The 21,297-nt window shown below is 38.9% G+C and overlaps 1 protein-coding gene across 15 annotated transcripts in view; it reads left to right on the forward strand.

Moving 5' to 3' along the window:
* ANKIB1 (ankyrin repeat and IBR domain containing 1) overlaps nucleotides 1–21,297 on the forward strand; it is a 177,266-nt gene that overhangs the window by 90,356 nt on the left and 65,613 nt on the right. For 11 of the 15 annotated variants that reach the window (XM_081531349.1, XM_081531346.1, XM_081531353.1 and 8 more), the window contains one exon: nucleotides 318–618. The exons of the other annotated variants lie outside the window; for them this stretch is intronic. In XM_081531349.1, the coding sequence (XP_081387475.1) occupies nucleotides 318–618 (301 nt within the window). The remainder of the gene's footprint in view (nucleotides 1–317; nucleotides 619–21,297) is intronic. 15 annotated transcript variants of the gene reach the window in all.

Below are 21,297 nucleotides of genomic sequence, written 5' to 3' on the forward strand. Positions count from 1 at the left end.
GTGCCACAGCTGCTGAGCCCATACTCTAGAGTTTGGGAGCTGCAACTGCTGAAGCCCTCGTGCAGGAGAAGCCACTGCAGTGAGAAGCCTGTGCACCGCTATTAGAGAGGAGCCCTCACTCTCCGCAACTAGAGAAAAGCCCACACAGCAACGAAGACCCAGCACAACCAAAAAAAAAAAAATTAGTCATTCAACCTGTTGTGAAACAGTGCTGCAGTAGAAACTGGATTAGCAGCTTAGAAGTAGAGCTTTAAATGTATCTTCTGTGTATTATTTCCTGGTAGGAAAAACCTGATTTTCATTCTTTACCATTTTAGGACCTTTCTTTTTGGTAGAGATGGAAATCCAAATAAACGGAATGTGCACAATGAAACATCTATGCATTTGTTGTGTATGGGACCTCAAATTATGATCTCAGAAGGAGCCCTTCATCCTCGCTTAGCACGCCCTGCAGAAGATGATTTTAGAAGAGCAGATTGTCTACAGATGATTTTAAGATGGAAAGGAGCAAAACTTGACCAAGGCGAATATGAGAGAGCAGCTATTGATGCTGTTGATAACAAAAAGAACACACCCCTGCACTATGCTGCTGCCTCAGGGATGAAAACCTGTGTAGAGGTAAAACTTTGGTGTGTTTGTTTGTTTGTTTTAGCATTCCTCATGGTAAAATCTGTGTCTTGGTAATGTCTAATAATCAGTATTTGTTTTACTTAATTCGACTAATCATTTCTGTCTCCTGTGGTTCTAAAAGAATTAGGAGCCCTTGTTTTAGGGAAAACAAACCCACAAATATTTATCCTTGGAAATAAAATGAAATCAGAAGCAATTTAAAATTGACTAACATCCCTGAAGATAGCAGTCATCATACAAACACTATCTTATTGAGGGTAATACTTTTGGTATCAAAAGTTTCACTTGTCGCTGATTTTAGACGCCCGTTTATAGAATGTATACATATGGCAAATCTTGACAAGTGGGGCTTTTACCTGTATTATCTAGAAGTGATCAGTTCCCTAAGCATATGAGCTTCCCTGGTGGCTCAGCAGTAAAAGAATCTGCCTGCAATGAAGGAGACCTGGGTTTGATCCCTGGGCAGGAAGATCCCCTGGAGAAGGAAAGGGCAACCCACTCTGGTATTCCTGCCTGGGAAATCCCATGGACAAAAGAAGCTATAGTCTGACAGGCCATGGGGTTGCAGAGTTGGACATGACTTATTGCCTAAACAAGAAGCAGCAGCAAGGGATAAATATTAATAAATATATTTATCGGGGCTTTAAGAAAATTTATATATTAAAATGTGCTGGGTTTTTTCTGTGTAATTTGCACTAAAGTACTGAGTACTTTGTATTTGAATTTTTCCATGTATGTTTTTCATATATATATGTATTATAAATATCTAATAACAGGCTTAGATAAAATCAGCCATATAGTATAGGATCTTAACTAAGATCTTAACTAGATCCTTAACTAATCATTATCCTTTATACTGTCTTTGCTGCTATACAGCTATATTCTCTCAGCTATATACATGTCAATCCATACATAACTCTTAGAAATTCTTTTGCATAAATGTATTTAAGTTTCAGTGTATCCATTTACCAGAAATGTAAGACTTGATTAGAAAAGTAGTTTTCCAGATGAAATATATGTTAATAAGATTAAAATGTATATCTGAAAATTTAGTATTTCCTTAATATTATTCATGTGTATAAACTTATACTTCTAAATTGATAAATATACAAAAAAAAATGAAGGTTCTCCATTTTCTTACTCATGTTAAAAGGTTATGGCCATTTACATGACTTCTTTAGTGTATCTGAAGTGTCAGTTGTTTTCAACTTTTGGAAGCCTTCTGATCTTATCTTGTGTTTTTTGCTCTTGTTTGTGATACTTACTGATCTTTTAGAATCTTAGTCATTTCAGCTCTTGGGATTGTGTCACCTTTGCCCACTACTTAGTTAGTGACAGACATTTAGTTGGTTGGTTTAGTCGCTAAGTCGTGTCCAACTCTTGCGACCCCAAGGACTATAGCTTGCCAGGCTCCTCTGCCCATGGGATTCTCCAGGCAAGAACACTGGAGTGGGTTGCCATTTCCTTCTCCAGGGGATCTTCCCAACCCAGAAATCGAACCAGGGTCTCCTGCATTGCAGGCAGATTCTTTACCAACTGAACTATGAGGGAAGGCCAGTGATGGTCATTAACTTTAAAACTAATCTTAAGCTTTGCTTTCTAACATTGATTCTCAGTGTGGTAGAAGGATGTCATAGGATTTAGCATGGAAGGAGGCTATTGACAGAATTCCTGAGGCTTTTACACAAGTTTTTTATATATTGTTCTATGCCCACCTCTTATAAATGAATCACTGCTATAGTGACTTGTTGTTGACAGGACTGCATCAGCATCATATTAATAATTTTCAAGTGAGCTAGAGTAGCAAATAGCTTATTCTTGATAGTAATAATATTGCTCTTAAATTGCTGCTTTATATCTTGCTTCCAAAAATTCTCTATAAGCATTGCTTTAGTAGTTGTTGATTTTGAAGTAAGTTTACAGTGATGGGCTTATTAAATTGTTTTCAAAAAGTGAATGTGGTATTTTTGCCAACACATTTATGTGTTTGTATATCACTTTTTATTCAGTGAAGAAAATTAATGCCAGATTTATTCTGACTGACAAGCCTGATGATTTGCTTGGTGTGAATGTGTGTGTTTTACTGTTTGATCTTTCATTATATGATGTTATAAAAACCACACCATTTAATAACTATTTTCATTTTTCTGTATTCAGAAGAGCTCTTTGACTTAATGTAAAAACCGTAAATAGAACCCTATAAATACCTTCATTGCATTTATTCTAGTTGTCATCAACAGATTTTAGCATGTCATTTTACCCATATAAAGCTATTTTAAATCTGTTTTATAAACTTGACTGTATATTTACCCAGCCTCAGGTCTTGAATGACTTGATAATGTTTACTGTTAATGAAACACAAAGAGTTTCATAAGAAAGTGTACATTAGTTTCCAGAGGCCTTATTGTGTTTTCTAGTTCTGGTACTTAAAACAAATACATTGACATATATAACCTACTCTATAGCTGTACTTCTTAGAGTATTAGTCCTTAAGTGTCTGTGTAAGGTCTTCTAGTATTCATAGTGTTCATTGGTACCAAGCATGATATAAAGGGTTTGGGTTCAGTGAGAGTATTATCAGATGTTTATTAATTTTTTTCATTAAACTATCATAGTATGGTGTAACGAGCACCAGTATCTAGTCCTGGTCCTCACAGTGACTATCTGTAGACCTTCAGTCACTCAGCTTCTTTGAGATTATCAAAGAAGAGGAAACTATCCAACCATCCATCTCAAAAGAACCCTTTAGCACTAATTTTTCTGTTAATCTGTGATTGTAGTAAAATATATCCCATTTTTAATGTCTGGCTTTGAAGGTTAAATTGATTATTTTATTCCATGGTTAAGGCCAACTATTTTTTTTAACTCTTAAGGATTTATTTATAAATGTCTGTGGAAATATGTCTTTTCTAGCTATTGAAGGTGTTTTTTCCTGTTTTTATTTAAGGACAGAGTTGATAAAGTCGACATTGGGCAATTTCGTATGTGCGTTTAAACACATAGATTCTTGTAGCTCATTATTTTGAACCATTTAAATGAAATGTTTACAACTTCCCCTTCTCTCTGTAATAATTATGTTCTGTAGTAAGCTAAAGGGGCACACACATGTACATACAGAGAACATAACATCAAAAAACCTCTTAATCATAGAGTTTTTGTAGAAACTTGCGTGTGTGAAGGCTAAATATAAGATACAGATATACCAATATATATAGATATACACACATACACACACGCACATACATATATATGGAGAGCTCACCCTGAAGTTTCTCATGCTATATTACTCCCTAGTTGATTTCCTCATATGGACATTCCAACAGTCTCTCAAATTCAGTGCTTCCAAAACTGTACTCAAGCTTTTCTATCCACCAGCTCCTCTTCTGGACTGCCTTGTTCCTATTAATGATGCTACCATTACCACCATATCTACTTTTGATACCTGGATTTATCTTGGCAGTGTTTTTGTTTTTGTTTTGCTTTGTTTTGTTTTGTTGTGTTGTGTCAAACTCATGCCACCAGTTTGCAGAATACAGGTCTTCCTTGCCTATTTCGGCCAGCCCCTTCTTTTTATCTCCACCGGGCACCTTCTAACAACAGATGCTTATATCAAATCCTACTTTTTGCTTAAGTAGGAAAATTTGAAGTTTGACAAATTAATCATTCAGATTATTTATGAGCTAAAAGTAACACAAAGAAGAGTAGACTGCAGTTTTTTGAAAATTAGAAATGCTTACATGCTAAACATTTATTAATGCAAATTAAAGTCTCTTTAATTCTAATTTTTTCATATTTCAAAGAATCATTCCAAGGGTAAGCAAACATTTTTCTGTGAAAACCTAGATAGTGTATATTTAATTAAAATTTTTTTTTTATAATTTTATTTATTTTTGGCTTCACTAGGGCTTCATTGCTGCATGGGGTCTTTCTATAGTTGAGGCGAGCTGGGACTACTCTTCATTATGGTGCATGGGCCTCTTGAGGGGGAGCACAGGCTCTAGACGCATATTCAGTAGTTGCGGCACGCAGGCTCAGTAGTTGTGGTGTGCGGGCTCTAGGGCACACAGGCTTCAGTAGTTGCGGCCCACAGGCTCAGTAGTTGCAGCTCACAGGCCCTAGAGCACAATGGGCTTCAGAAGTTACACCTTATTGCAGCTCGCAGGCTCAGTTACTCCATGACATGTAGAATCTTCCCTGACCAGGGATCAAGTCCATGTTCCCTGCATTGGCAGGTGGATTTTTATCCACTCTGCCACCAGGTAAATCCCCAGATAGCAACTTTTTCAGACACCTGCTCAACCATGCCACAGTATTGTGAAAGCAGCCATAGAGTATATAAATGAGCATGGCAGTGTTCCAATAAAACTTCGTTTATGGACATTCCTACTTGAATGTCTTACAATTTTCGCATATCGTGAAATAATCTAATGATTGTTTTCAACCATTTAAAAATGTATAAACAGTTTAGTTTGCAGGCTGTATGGGAACACACTGTAGGCTAGATTTGGCCCACAAGTTTGCAGTGGATCCCTGCATTATGCAAAGATTGGGAGAAGAAAATGAAGAGGATGCCCTACTATAGAAGCTTATTTTAAACACATAAAATTATCAATATGTAGCAACTCCTGTACACTTTAAGTATATATAGAACTTTAAAAATACTATGTAATGGATGCCTAGCACACAAAAATGGAACTCCATTAAAACTTAAATCTTAGGGCTTCCCTGATTTCTCAGTGATAAAGAATCCACCTGCCAGTGAAGGAGAAAGGGGTTCAATCTCTGATCTGGGAAGATCCCACATGCCACAGAGCAGCTTAGCCCACGTGTCACAACTACTGGGCCTGTGCTCTAGAGCCTCTGCTCTGCAACAAGAGAAGCCACCACAGGGAGAAGCCTGCACACCGCCATGAAGAGTAGCCCCTGCTCACTGCAACTGGAGGAAAGCCCACACAGTAGCGAAGATCCCGCAAAGCCAAAAATTAATGAATGAATAAATATTTGTTTAAAAATATAAATCTTGGAAGAATTTTATACTATAAATAACACACGTTTTCCTTAGTTGCTGAGTTTTTTATTTTCTCCTTTGGAATACAGATGGACTTCGGAGAGGAATGATGGGTAGGTCTGTTGGTGTTGGTGGTGGTGTTGTTCAGTCACAAAGTCATGTCGGACTCTTTGCGACCCCATGGGCTGCAGCACACCAGACTTCCCTGTCCCTCACCATCTCCCGGACTTTGCCCGTGTTCATGTCCTTGCATCAGTGATGCCATCCAACCATCTCATCATTTGTCACCCTCTTCTCCTTCTGCCTTCAATCTTTCCCAGCATCAGGGTCTTTCCAGTGACTTGGCCCTTCGCATCAGGTGGCCAAAGTATTGTAGCTTCAGCGTCAGTCCTTCCAGTGAATATTCAGGGTTGATCTCCTTGCTGTCCAGGGAACTCTTGAGTCTTCTCCAGCACCACAGTTTGAAAGCCTCAATTCTTTGGCACTCTGCCTTTATGGTCCAGCTCTCACAACTATAGGTGGCTGCTGGAAAGACCATAGTCTTGACTGTACTAACCTTTGTCGGCAAAGTGATGTCTTTGCTTTTTAACACACTGTCTAGGTTTGTCATGGCTTTCCTGCCAAGAAGCAGTTGTCTTCTAATTTCATGGCTACAGAGCCTCTCTGCAGTGATTGTAGAGCTCAGGAAGAGGAAATCTATCACTGCTTCCACCTTTTCCCTTTCTATTTGCCATGAAGTGATGGGGCTAGATGCCATGATCTTAGTTTTTTTAATACTGAGTTTTAAACTGGTTTTTCACTCTACTCCTTCATTCTCATCAAGAGGTTCCTTAGTTCCTCTTCGCTTTCTGCAATTAGAGTGATACCATCCTCATATCTGAGGTTGTTGATATTTCTCCCGACAATTTTGATTCCAGCTTATAACTCATCCAGCCTGACATTTCTCATAACATGCTCCGCATGTAAATTAAACAAACAAGGTGACAATAAACAGCCTTGTCATACTCCTTTCTCAATCCTGAACCAGTCAGTTGTTTCATACAAGGTTCTAGCTATTGCTTCTTGGCCAGCATAGGTCTGTTAGCAAGGCCTAATGCATGATTTTTCTCCCCTTGGCCAACTTCCCTAGAACAAGCCCAGTCATTAGGCCTCATTTGTATTGGTGCTTCACCTGTCATAGTGATTCAAGAAATGGTTGATATGACAGAGGTGGCTGTTGTGTTTGATAGTGCTTCAACTCTTTGTGAAAAGCATTTTTTAAAATGAGTATTATCTTTAGATATTTCCTATGCACCCTACTTGCTTATTCAAAGCTTTAAGTGTTGCTGCTTATTGTCAGATCAAATAAAGGTCACTAGAAAACCAAAGATGGTAAGTCTCACTTCCCCTTTATAGCCACAGGGCCTATATGACACTCAGCATCTGTCAGAGCATTTCATACTTCACTGAAAAGCCATAAAAATCATTCACAAGTTATACTGAAAAGTTTTACTTAATTATATTGTGTTTTTAGCACCTGAGGTTTTAAAGCTGTAAAAAATAATAAGGAAATTGTGGTCCCAGCTTAGCAACTGGAAGTAACTGTGCCTGTCCGGGCCTCGGTTTTCTAATTTTTAATCAAGATAGTTATGATTTCATTATTGCATCCAAAATTTTATGACGTGAAGAACTATATTAATTACTTAGGCATTAACTGTTACAGGCATTGAAGGGAAGGAAAGATCATTTTAATTTTTCTAAGCCCAGAAAATGTCTTGGATAGTAGTAATATGTGAGTGGATAAGACTTCAGTTTAAGTGTTTGGAGGAGGCTACTCAAAATGTGGTCCTCAGACCTGTAGCATCAGTAACTCCTGTTGTAAATACAAATTCTTGTGCCCGCCAGACCTCCAGATACCAAATAGGAATCTCTGGGGTAGACTCCAGGAATGCTTTAAGCAAGTTTCACTGGTTATTCGTTTGCATGTTGCAGTTTGAGAAGGACTGTTCTATGTCTCAAACATATGCAAATTGAAGTATTTTGCAGAGGTTTGATAAGACAGATGAGTTAAAATGAAGATAGAAGCTATAGTAAGTAGAAAATCCTAAGTGCTAATGCCAAGAATTTGAAATTTATTTATAGAAAATTGAGCCATTTAATTTTTCAATTGATGCTATTATGAAAGCAAATATAGTAAGATTAGCCTAATGCTTGTAATGTAGAATAGATTTTATTTGAAAGGGGGTACTTCTAAAGTGTGGTTCTTAAAGCCTTGCTACCCAGACACTGTTCCACAGACTGGCTTTGGCATCAATTTGGGTATTGTTGGGAATGCAGAATCTCAGGCCTCATCTCAGATCACCTGAGTCTGAATCTATAGTTTAACAGGAACCCTAAAGTCATCCATATTCACATTAAAGTTTGAGAAGCCTTAGCTTAGAGCGGTAATCTGTGGGACCTACAATGGAATCATCTGTAAAATGGGCATATACTTAGTCTCCATTCCAGATCACCCTAATATAACTATCAGACTACCCAAGTGATTCTTAAACAATTTGGAAACCTTTGTGTTGGAACAGTGGTTGTAACCATGTCAGCACACAAAATCCCTTTCTGTAGACCATATCTCAAACCAATAAAATTGGATTTCTGAGCGTGAGCCCCCTGTAATAAAACTTCTCCAGATGATTCCAGTGAACAGCCAAGGTTGAAAACCAATATACTAGATGGAGTGATAGGAGTTAGAATATTATTGCACTGATTCTGCTGTGAACTGTTAAAGAGCCTGGATATGTGTGGTGGTATTAGAAATGGAAAGAATGAGACAAATGCATTTTGGTGACTTGGTCAATTGATACAAGAAAGTAAGAGAAAGATTAAAGATGATGAAGACTTTAAAATGTGAATATTAACAATGGTGAGCTATCTTCAGATAATATAATTTTCTCACTTTGATTTTTCTGCATTTTGTATAACAGTCTGCTATCATATCTATAATTAAACAAATTAACTTTATTTTTAAGTAAACTGAGCATGATTTTGAACCTAGTTAGTTCACTTTGAAGCCTGCTAGCAATTGACAGACATCTAAAAAGTGAGTTCAGGTGTTGTATGTGAACTGTACTATAATAGTATAAAGAAAAAAATTAAAAGTGAGATGAGGTGAAGGAATTGGTTAGAAGGAAAGGCGAATATCTTGAATTGTCATTTAGAAGAAGATTGAGGTCTGAGATTATCCACATGAAATGGTATTCAGGCTGTTAAAAATTAGAACCAAACTGGGGGTAATGAATATAGATTTAGAATTAAATGTTATCTCCATAGAGTTGATAACTAAAAGCAAGATAAGGTATAGATGACAAATCCAAGGGCAGGACTTTAGATTATAGATAAAATTACAGAATTAAAGTCACAGCATCAAGTTGGAGAATGTCTGTGTTTAAAGGGAATGAGAACAAGAAGTGGCCGATGACAAAAAAACAAAAAAGCAGAGAACCAAAATAATCCAGTGTCGAGGATGCCAAGAGAAGAATTTCAAGGAGAGGAGGCAGTCAGTCATTTGACATGCTTCAGAAAGGGCAAGGAATTAGAAGACTGAGAAAGGCGGCTGGCTTTGAGAGGTATTAATGACTTTCAGGAATAATGTTAGAGTGAAGTGAACAGAGTAGAAGTTAGATTGCTGGGAGAAATTGAGTAATTTGCTGAGGAAATGAAGAGACAGTGAGTGTCAATCACTAATCTCAGAAATGTGGCTGAGAAAGTACTAAGGAAGTCATTAGAGGACTAACAGAATTGAGATAGGGGACTCCTCTGCCAGGAGCCAGTGGAGTCAGAGACTGAAGGTGGTGGCAGGAATGGAGTGCTCAGGATCAGAGAGGAGACAGATTAGGAAATGGGAATTTTACAGCTAGAACAGGCTCTTAAGAATCCTCTTTCTTTTTACATTTTTTCTCAAGATAATGTAACCTTCATTTTACAAATGGACCTCTGTAAACTGAGACTTACAGAAGTTAAACGACTTATGCAGAGTCACCAGCCATTTAGATGAAGGATCAAAGGGGTGGAAAGGGATTTGTCATCAACTCGGGGCTGTCCTTCCCCTCTTCCTGTGGGATTATGAATAGAAAGGAAGACAACATCGATAAACAGATATGCTGAGATGGTGATAATTGCATGTTTCTTTTAAGGTAGAAGATTGTATGTACCACCAAGTATATGAGATAGGCTAAAAAATATGTATATTTGAATAAATATTCAGTTCTCTTTGCTTGAGAGTGAAGAAAATGGTACTTGGATGCTTTGGTTGAAGCATTTAAAAACTGCTTCTTCAGAACCAAGTGTAACTCCCTATTATCCAAAAGCAAAACATCTGACTTTATGCAGCAAATGGTGGCTCAGACGTTAAGGAGTCCACCTGCGATGTGGGAGACCCAGGTTTGATCTCTTGGGTTGAGAAGATCCCCTGGAGAAGGGAATGGCAACCCACTCTAGTATTCTTGCCTGGAAAATTCCATGGACAGAGGAGCCTGGTGGGCTACAGACCATGGGGTTGCAAAGAGTCAGATACTGTTATGGTCCTTTAGTGGACCGGAACTTGGGGGTACAGAGTCGACCAATAAGAAAGTGAAAGAAGGAAGAAAAGAGGCTGATATTCCCTGGTTTACATAGTATGCCAATATAACTCTAGGACAAAGAGCTAGCACTGTCTATGTAGGCTCAGGGTGCCCTCTCGAAGAGGTCTTGAAAGCCTGGGCAAGTAAGTAGCCACGGCGGACACCTGTGCTCTGTGGAAGCAGCCTTGAAAGGGAGAGGGGGAGAGAGAGAGAGATGAAGAAAGACACGGACCAGTGCTCTGGTGGAACAAAGGCGTTTATTTAACATATTGTGGGCATATATATACTCTCTTACAAGATAGCCCTTTTTAGCAGAAACAGGGATCAAAAATCTAACAAGTCATCCAGAAAGCCAGAGGCTAAAATCATTCTCAAGAGAGGGGGTTGTAAAAGTTACTTTACATATCAGAAGGGAAGAGAGTTGTAAATTGCTGCTGTTCACCGTATGGAAAAGCTATTATCCATACGAATGAGATACATGAATTTCTATTATCCCCGAAAGCTGGCTTGCCAGCCCTCTGACACCTGTATTCAGGTGCTGTTAAGGAACATAGAATTCATGCAAGACTGAAAACAGCACACAGGAAGCCTCCTGTTAAATGTATCCTGACAGGATATGACTGAGCAACTAACTCATGTAGCAGAAGTTTAACATGTCTTGACATCTGTTTACTGGTGTTTCGACCTTAGGCCCCAAAGGTCAGTATGCTGAAACACTTTTTAAAAACTTCCTCCTTCAGTGTTAGGCAGTACTGCTGTTAGCTAGCTAGCTTCTCTGCCAAAAGTGGCATATACATTGATTTCCTTGCCAAGGCAAATGGAGACATGCTGCAAACCTGAACCCTCCCTTCCATCACCCATCACGGGTATCTCTCCAGCAATGAGATATAGGTTTTGGGAATCCCTCACCTCACTCCCATCAGACTCATTTTGGGACTGCTTTTGAAGACAGATCACCAGTCAAGGTAAGAAATCTCAAGTTCTGAAAATTGTCAAAAGTGACTCTCAACAATGACTTCTCGCACATTCCCTCTCTATACATTCTTTTTTTTTTTTTTTAACCCCATGGAATGCAGACTGGAAGGTTCCTGTCACCAATATTTTGAAATGGCTTCTTAAATTTTGTTGTCTTTGCTTTTGCTTAAGACTGAGATAATTAAGTTAAATATGGTTTATCTTGTTTGCTAATATTTCGAATGTCTTCTGTGGTAGTATCTGTTTTGGACGTAAATCAAATCATGGCTTTGAAAGCTATCCCAATGTGCTTTTTAGAAATCATTTCCTACTGCTCTGAATAAAGAACCAGAGAACAAAGTCAGTTCTTAGTTCTGTAGCAGTCAGAAGCAAATTGTTTTATGTTGGATAACCTGTGAAGCAGAAAGGCTGAAAACAGTAATAGATCCTGCAGTTGGTATGGTAAGTCTATGGGCTTACTACTTCCCAGTATTAAATAGAGTAGGTAATATAAATATGCCAGTCTCCATACCACTTAGGCCAGAGTGTAGGGTCATTGCTTGTCAGACTTTCATGTGCATAAGAATCTCCTTGAGATTAGAATCACATTCTGATTTACAAGTCTGGAGTGGGAGGGGCTTGGGTGGTAACACTGAGATTCAGCATTTCTAACAAACCCCCAGTGATACCTCTGGTCCCCAGACCACACTTCGACTGAAGGGTTCCAGATGGTAACGGTGACTGCTGAGACTTACGCTTCACATATTTTTTTTTCCTTTAAAGGGCCAGATGTAATGTGTAACTATTTTAAGCTTTATGACCACAAGTCTGTTTCATATTCTTCTTGATTTGTTTTGCTTGTTTTTACAACTTAAAAAATGTTGTAAACCATCTTAGCTCTGAGGAATACCTTTGACCTAGAGCAAGAAGCCACAGTCATATCCACTGGGCTTGTCAGTGGCTTCCAGGCCTGGCATTGGTGTAGGTCCCTTATTTTGTCACAGCCTCTTGGGATGACTGTAGAGGAACCATGAGAATTCCCGAAGCAATAAAGGAATTTTACAGAAATACCTGTGTTTGTTGGAGGGAGAGGAGATAAAATTTGGAAGAAAATGAAAAGAACCTACCATTTTGATTAAATCCCTTAAAAAAATGAAAATCCTTAAAAGTATTCACGTTTAGATCATAAATGAGAACTTTACGGTAGGCCCAGGATACATTTGACTTCTTTAATTTTTGTGATCAACCTGTTCTTTGTGTCAGTACAGTGTCATTAAGAACTCAGTCAAACTTATGTCTGAATCCCAGTTCTGCTGCTTATTAGCTGGGTAATTTTGGTCAAGTTATTTAACTCTTCTGAACCATTATATTATCCGTGCTACTTGGGATTGTTAACATTAAATAGAATATGTATTAGAAGTCTTAGTGAGGCGATCCTAAGATGGCGGAGGAATAAGACAGGGAGACGACTTTCTGTCCCACAAATTCACCAAAAGAACATTTAGACACCAAGCAAATTCCACAAAACAACTTCAGAATGCTGGCAGAGGACATCAGACACACAGAAAGGCAGCCCGTAGTCTTCGAAGGGAGGTGGGACAAAATATAAAAGATAAAAAGAGAGACAAAAGAGGTAGAGATGGAGATCCATCCCAGGAAGGGAATCTTAAAAAAGAAAGAAGTTTCCAAACACCAAGAAACACTCTCCCCGGCGGGTCTGTGGCAAGCCTTGGAATTGCAGAGGGCAAAATAACCTGGAGGAAGAATAAATAATTAAAACCCACGGTTTACATACCTAACAGCAACTCACAGCCAGCGCACAGCGCAGACACGTGCATCCCCAACGAGCAAGTGGGGGTTGGGCAGGGAGAGGCGGGCTGCATTGCTTTGGATAAGGACTAGGCCTGAATGCCCCAAGGGCAATCTGAGGGAACTAGATTGAGACAGCAACCTAGACCCTGGAATAGCTTTCCCGCAAAAAGCCTTAACCTAAGACACCGCCAGGCCTCCTCACAGAACAAAGGACTGAGCAGAGCAAGCCGGCTGTGGACCAGCCCTTCTCCCGCAGGAGACAGGCAGTCGAGGGCAGCCAGAGCCGGAAGGGCAGAATCGGGCCCCAGAGAGGCATCCTATACCAAACTGCAAACAGACCTCACTACTAACCAGGACTTCTTGGGACTCTGGAGGGTTGACATCCGCCGAGAGGGTCACAGCCAGAGATCAGCTCCCCAGGGGAGAGCTCGGCACACCTGGGAAGCTGCACCTGTTGTACACCCAGAAAACCGAGCGGCTGGGATGGGGGAAGGGGAAAAGACGCAGTCCCCGACTGCGCTAGCCAAAAACCGGGTCACCAGAGCTGCTTGGACCTGGGAAGGGCACAAAACCCAGGCTCAACCAAGTCTGCGCCTTTGTGAAGTACCCGGGAACCAGAACCTCTGCAGCTTAGACCTGGGAAGTACAGGCAACCCCAGGGACCACTTCAGACAGTTCCCAGCCGTGCAACCTAGAGCCTGAGCAGTGTAGACTGGGAAAGCACACACGCCATGAGCGGGGAAAACCCAGGGTGGCTGAAACATTGTGAGCACACGCCAGTGAGATTTGTTTGCAGTGTTCCTCCCTCCCTACAGCTCGACTGAACAAGTGAGACTTAAAAAAAGTGACCACCACCGCCCTCCTTGTGTCAGGGTGGAAATTAGACACTGAAGAGACCAGCAAACAGAAGAAGCTAAAAGAAACAGAGGGAACCGCTTTGGAAGTGATGGATGCAACAGATTAAAACCCTGTAGTTAGCACCGACTACATAGGAAAGGGCCTAGAGACCTTGAGAAGTACAAGCTGGACCAAGGAACTATCTGAAAATCAATTGACCCCACACTGTCTGAAACAGCTCCAGGGAAAGTCCTAGATATATTTTTACTATTATCATTTTTTAAATTTTTAAAACTTTTTTTTATTATTTTTTAATGATTTTTAGTTTTATTTTCTTATTTTTAAGTCCCCTATTACTCCTTCAATTTTCGTTTTTATAACCTACTATCACCTTGCAATAAAAAAAAGACCCCATTTTTATTTGTGTTTTTTTAATTTTTTTAAGACCTTATTTTTGTGACTCTGGTGGGGTTTTTTCTTTTTTTTTTTTTATCTTTTTTTAATATGGTATTTTGGGGAACTTAACCTCTAGATTTTTAATCTTTGCTTTTTAGTATTTGTTATCAACTTTGTATCTTCAAGAACCCAATCTTCAGCACCCATTTTTACTCGGGAGCGAGATCACTGGCTTGATTGCTCTCTTCCCCCTTTTAACTCTCCTTTTTCTCCACCAGGTCGCCTCCATCTCTCCACTGCCCCTTTTCTTCTCAACCCAACTCTCTGAATCTCTTTGTGTGTTCCGGACTGTGGAGAAGACTTAGAGAACTGATTACTGGCTGAATCTGTCTCTCCCCTTTTGATTCCCCCTCTTCTCCTCCTGGCCACCTCTGTCTCCTTTCTCCCTCTTCTCTTCCCTGTGTAACTCCGTGAACATCTCTGAGAGATCCAGACGGTGGAGACCACATAGGGAAGTGATTACTGGCTAGCTTGCTCTCTCCCCTTTTGATGCCCCTCTTCTCCTCCTGGCCACCTCTGTCTCCCTCCTCCCTCTTCTCTTCTCCATGTAACTCTGTGAACCTCTCCGGGTGTCCCTCACTGTGGAGGAACTTTTCATCATTAACCTAGATGTTTTATCATCGGTGCTGTATACATGGAGAAGTCTTGAGGCTACTATAAGAATAAGACTGAAAACCAGAGACAGGAGACTTAAGTCCAAATCTTGAGAACACTAGAGAACTCCTGAATCCAGGAAGCATTAAATGATAGGAGCTCATCAAACGCCTCCATACCTACACTGAAACCAAGCACCACCCAAGGGCCAACAAGTTCCAGAGTAAGATATACCATGCAAATTCTCCAGCGACACAGGAACATAACCCTGAGCTTCAATATACAGGCTGCCCAAAGTCACACCAAACCCACTGACATCTCAAAACATTACTGGATACTTCATTGCACTCCAGAGAGAAGACATCAAGCTCCACCCACCAGAACACCGACACAAGCTTCCACAACCAGGAAACCTTGACAAGCCACCCGTCTAACCCCACCCACAGCGAGGAACCTCTACAATAAAGAGGAACCACAAACTGCCAGGAAACAGAAAGGCCACCCCAAACACAGCAATATAAACAAGATGAAAAGGCAGAGAAATACCCAGGAGGTAAAGGAACAGGATAAATGTCCTCCAAGTAGAACAAAAGAGGAAGAGATAGGGAATCTACCTGATAAAGAATTCCAAATAATGATAGTGAAAATGATCCAAAATCTGGAAAACAAATTGGAGTTACAAATAACCTGGAGACAAGGATTGAGAAGATGCAAGAAAGGTTTAACAAGGACTTAGAAGAAATAAAAAAAGAGTAAATATAAAATCAGTAATGCAATAAATGAGATCAAAAATACTCTGGAGGGAACCAACAGTAGAATACCAGAGGCAGAAGATAGCATAAGTGAGGTAGAAGATAGAATGATAGAAATAAATGAAACAGAGAGGAAAAAAGATAAAAGAATTAAATGAGGAGAACCTCAGAGACCTCTGGGACAATGTTAAACGCACCAACATTCGAATCATAGGAGTCCCAGAAGAAGAAGACAAAAAGAAAGACCATGAGAAAATACTCGAGATAATAGTTGAAAACTTCCCTAAAGTGGGGAAGGAAATACTCACCCAAGTCCAGGAAACCCGGAGAGTCCCAAACAGGATAAACCCAAGGCGAAACACCCCAAGACACATAATAATCAAATTAACAAAGAGCAAACACAAAGAATAAATATTAAAAGCAGCAACGGAAAAACAACAAATAACACACAAGGGGATTCCCATGAGGATAACAGCTGAGCTTTCAATAGAAACTCTTCAGGCCAGAAGGAAATGGCAGGACATACTTAAAGTGATGAAAGAAAATAATCTACAGCCCAGATTCCTGTATCCTGCAAGAATGTCATTCAAATACAAAGGAGAAATCAAAAGCTTTACAGACAAGCAAAAGCTGAAAGAATTTAGCGCCACGAAACCAGCTCTTCAACAAATGCTAAAGGATCTTCTCTAGACAGGAAACACAGAAAGGGTGTATAATCTCGAACCCAAAACAATAAAGTAAATGGCAACGGGATCATACTTATCAATAATTACCTTAAATGTAAATGGGTTGAATGCCCCAACCAAAAGACAAAGGTGGCTGAATGGTTACAAAAACAAGACCCCTATATATGCTGTCTACAAGAGACCCACCTCGAAACAAGGGACACATGCAGACTGAAAGTGAAGGGCTGGAAAAAGATATTTCATGCAAATAGAGACCAAAAGAAAGCAGGAGTAGCAATACTCGTATCAGATAAAATAGACTTAAAAACAATGGCAGTGAAAAGAGACAAAGATGGACACTACATAATGATCAAAGGATCAATCCAAGAAGAAGATATAACAATTATAAATATATATGCACCCAACATAGGAGCACCACAATATGTAAGGCAAATGGTAACAGGTATGAAAGGGGAAATTAACAATAACACAATAAGAGTGGGAGACTTTAATACCCCACTGACACCTATGGACAGATCAACTAAACAGAAAATTAACAAGGAAACACAAACTTTAAATGATACAATAGACCAGTTAGACCAAATTGATATCTATATGTCATTTAACCCCCAAACAATGAATTTCACCTTTTTCTCAAGGGCACACATAACCTTCTCCAGAATAGATCACATCCTGGGCCGTAAATCTAGTCTTGGTAAATTCAAAAAAATAGAAATCATTCCAAGCATCTTTTCTGACCACAATGCAGTAAGATTAGATATCAATTACAGGAGAAAAACTATTAAAAACTCCAACATGTGGAGGCTGAACAACACACTGCTGAATAACAAACAAATCACAGAAGAAATCAAAAAAGAAATCAAAATACGCATAGAAACGAACGAAAATGAAAACACAACCACCCAAAACCTATGGGACACTGTAAAAGCAGTGCTAAGGGGAAGATTCATAGCAATACAGGCGTACCTCAAGAAACAAGAAAAAAGCCAAATAAATAACCTAATTCTACACCTAAAGCAACTAGGAAAGGAAGAAATGAAGAACCCCAGGGTGAGTAGAAGGAAAGAAATCTTAAAAATTAGGGCAGAAATAAATGTAAAAGAAGCAAAAGAGACCATAGCAAAAATCAACAAAGCCAAAAGCTGGTTCTTTGAGAAGATAAAATTGACAAGCCATTAGCCAGACTCATCAAGAAACAAAGGGAGAAGAATCAAATCAACAAAATTAGAAATGAAAATGGAGAGATCACAACAGACTCCACAGAAATACAAAGGATCATAAGAGACTGTTACCAGCAACTATATGCAAATAAAATGGACAACTTGGAAGAAATGGATAAATTCTTAGAAAAGTACGACTTCCGAAAACTGAACCAGGAAGAAATAGACAGTCTTAACAGACTCATAACAAGCACGGAAATTGAAACTGTAATCAGAAATCTTCCAGCAAACAAAAGCTCGGGACCAGACGGCTTCACAGCTGAATTCTACCAAACATTTAGAGAAGAGCTAACACCTATCCTACTCAAACTCTTCCAGAAAATTGCAGAGAAAAGTAAACTTCCAAACTCATCTATGAGGCCACCATCACCCTAATAGCAAAACCAGACAAAGATGCTACAAAAAAAGAAAACTACAGGCCAATATCACTGATGAACATAGATGCAAAAATCCTTAACAAAATCCTAGCAAACAGAATCCAACAACATATTAAAAAGATCATACATCATGACCAAGTGGGCTTTATCCCAGGGACGCAAAGATTCTTTAATATCTACAAATCAATCAATGTGATATACTACATTAACAAATTGAAAGATAAAAACCATATGATTATCTCAATAGATGCAGAGAAAGCCTTTGACAAAATTCAACATCCATTTATGATAAAAAAAAACTCTCCAGAAAGCAGGAATAGAAGGAACATACCTCAACATAATAAGAGCTATATATGACAAACCCACAGCAAACATTATCTTAAATGGTGAAAAATTGAAAGCATTTCCCCTAGAGTCAGGAACAAGACAAGGATGCCCACTCTCACCACTACTATTCAACATAGTTTTGGAAGTTTTAGCTACAGCAATCAGAGAAGAAAAAGAAATAAAAGGAATCCAGATTGGAAAAGAAGAAGTAAAACTCTCACTGTTTGCAGATGATATGATCCTCTACATAGAAAACCCTAAAGACTCCACCAGAAAATTACTAGAGCTAATCAATGAATATAGTAAAGTTGCAGGATATAAAATTAACACACAGAAATCCCTTGCATTCCTCTACACTAAAAATGAGAAAACAGAGAAAGTAAGGAAACAATTCCTTTCACCATTGTAACGAAAAGAATGAAATACTTAGGAATAAACCTAACGAAAGAAACAAAAGACCTATATATAGAAAACTATAAAACACTGATGAAAGAAATCAAAGATAACACAGATAGATAGAGAAATATGCCGTGTTCATGGATTGGAAGAATCAATATAGTGAAAATGAGTATACTACCCAAAGCAATTTATAGATTCAATGCAGTCCCTATCAAGGTACCAACGGTATTTTTCAGAGAACTAGAACAAATCATTTCACAATTTGTATGGAAATACAAATAACCTTGAACAGCCAAAGCAATCTTGAGAAAGAAGGATGGACCTGGAGGAATCAACCTGCCTGACTTCAGGCTCTACTACAAAGCCACAGTCATCAAGACAGTATGGTACTGGCACAAGGACAGAAATATAGATAAATGGAACCAAATAGAAAGCCCAGAGATAAATCCATGCACCTGTGGACACCTTATCTTCAACAAATGAGGCAAGAATATACAATGGAGAAAAGACAATCTCTTTAACAAGTGGTGCTGGGAAAACTGGTCAACCACTTGTAAAAGAATGAAACTAGAACACTTTCTAACACCATACACAAAAATAAACTCAAAATGGATTAAAGATCTAAACGTAAGACCAGAAACTATAAAAGTCCTAGAGGAAAACATAGGCAAAACACTCTCCGACATAAACCACAGCAGGATCCTCTATGACCCACCTCCCAGAATATTGGAAATGAAAGCAAAAATAAACAAATGGGACCTAATTAAACTTAAAAGCTTTTGCACAACAAAGGAAACTATAAGCAAGGTGAAAAGACAGCCTTCGGAATGGGAGAAAATAATAGCAAACGAAGCAACGGACAAACAATTAATCTCAAAAATATACAAGCAACTCCTGCAGCTCAATTCCAGAAAAATAAACGACCCAATCAAAAAGTGGGCCAAAGAACTAAACAGACAGTTCTCCAAAGAAGGCATAGAAATGCCTAACAAACACATGAAAAGATGCTCAACATCACTCATTATCAGAGAAATGCAAATCAAAACCACAATGAGGTACCATTTCACGCCTATCAGAATGGCTGCTATACAAAAGACTATAAGCAATAAATGCTGGAGAAAGTGTGCAGAAAAGGGAACCCTCCTACACTGTTGGTGGTAATGCAAACTAGTACAGCCACTATGGAGAACAGTGTGGAGATTCCTCAAAAAACTGGAAATAGAACTGCCATATGACCCGGCAATCCCACTGCTGGGCATACACTGAGGAAACCAGAATGGAAAGAGACACGTGTACCCCAATGTTCATCACAGCTCGGTTTATAATAGCAGCCTAGATGCCCATCAGCAGATGAATGGATAAGGAAGCTGTAGTAACTATACACAATGGAATACTACTCAGCCATTAAAAAGAATACATTCGAATCAGTTCTAATGAGGTGTATGAAACTGGAGCCTATTATATAGAGTCAAGTAAGCCAGAAAGAAAAACACCAATACAGTATACTAACACATATATATGGTATTTAGTTAATCAGTAAAGATAACCCTGTATGCGAGACATCAAAAGAGAAACAGATAAATAGAACAGTATTATGGACTCTATGGGAGAGGGCATGGGCGGGATGATATGGGAGAATGGCATTGAAGCATGTAAATTATCATATGTGAAACAAATCACCAGTCCAGGTTCGATGCATGATACAGGGTGCTCGGGGCTGGTGCACTGGGATGACCCAGAGGGATGGGATGGGGAGGGAGGTGGAAGGGGGGTTCTGGAAGGGGAAACCATGTACACCCATGGTGGATTCATGTCAACGTATGGCAAAACAAATACAATATTGTAAAGTTAAAAAATAGATAAATAAACTAATTTAAAAAAAATGTCTTAGCATAGTGCTTGGCACTTAGAAAACCACAGGTGGTGTCTTACAGTGTTGTTGTTGGTGAGTGAATTCTAGAAAAGAATCGGCGCCATGACGAATTGTTATGCTGTCCTTCAGAGGTGTCCTGGATTATGGCCCTCATGGTATTCGTGTCCTTCCCAGTGTCTCTGCAGATATAACGGGGAACCTTGAACCTACAGCCCTTAGTAACAGTGTATTAAGCTTCTACAAAATCAGCAGAAACCTCAGTAGTAAACACATTGTCACTCTTTCTTGCATTTTTACAAGTGGGATTTCTTTCGGTGAAGTCCTTCCTTTAAATATCAAAGAGATTTGATAGAGTAGCTTCTTACCTTCGCTGTGAGTAGCTATTCCCATTGCTTATTTTGAGTAATATTGGGAACAGTTTTGCTTCAGTGATTTGCTCAACCTAATTTCATTTCAATGTTTAACTGGATAATGAATAATACAAATGAAAATTTTTGTCTGCCTTGCCAGGACATCAGGTATTAGTGGTTATGTCCTTGTTTAAGAAAGATTTGTAGAAATGTGTAAAATTTAAAGCAACGAATCACTATAAAATTATTCATTTTTAAGTAAAACTTTGGATTGGATAGAATGTTTGATAATTTCTTTATAAAATTTAAGAAGCAGGTTTGTTGTTTTTTAACCAAAGGAACTTATCTTAACACTGATTGACTGTAATTGCTTATCTTAAAATCAGAAGCCACTGGTATCTAACTTTTACTGTCACTTCATATTATTACA

Source organism: Giraffa tippelskirchi, chromosome 10, assembly GCF_054371585.1.
Source record: "Giraffa tippelskirchi isolate mGirTip1 chromosome 10, T2T-mGirTip1v1.2.pri, whole genome shotgun sequence".
In the NCBI taxonomy this organism is placed as follows: domain Eukaryota; kingdom Metazoa; phylum Chordata; class Mammalia; order Artiodactyla; family Giraffidae; genus Giraffa; species Giraffa tippelskirchi.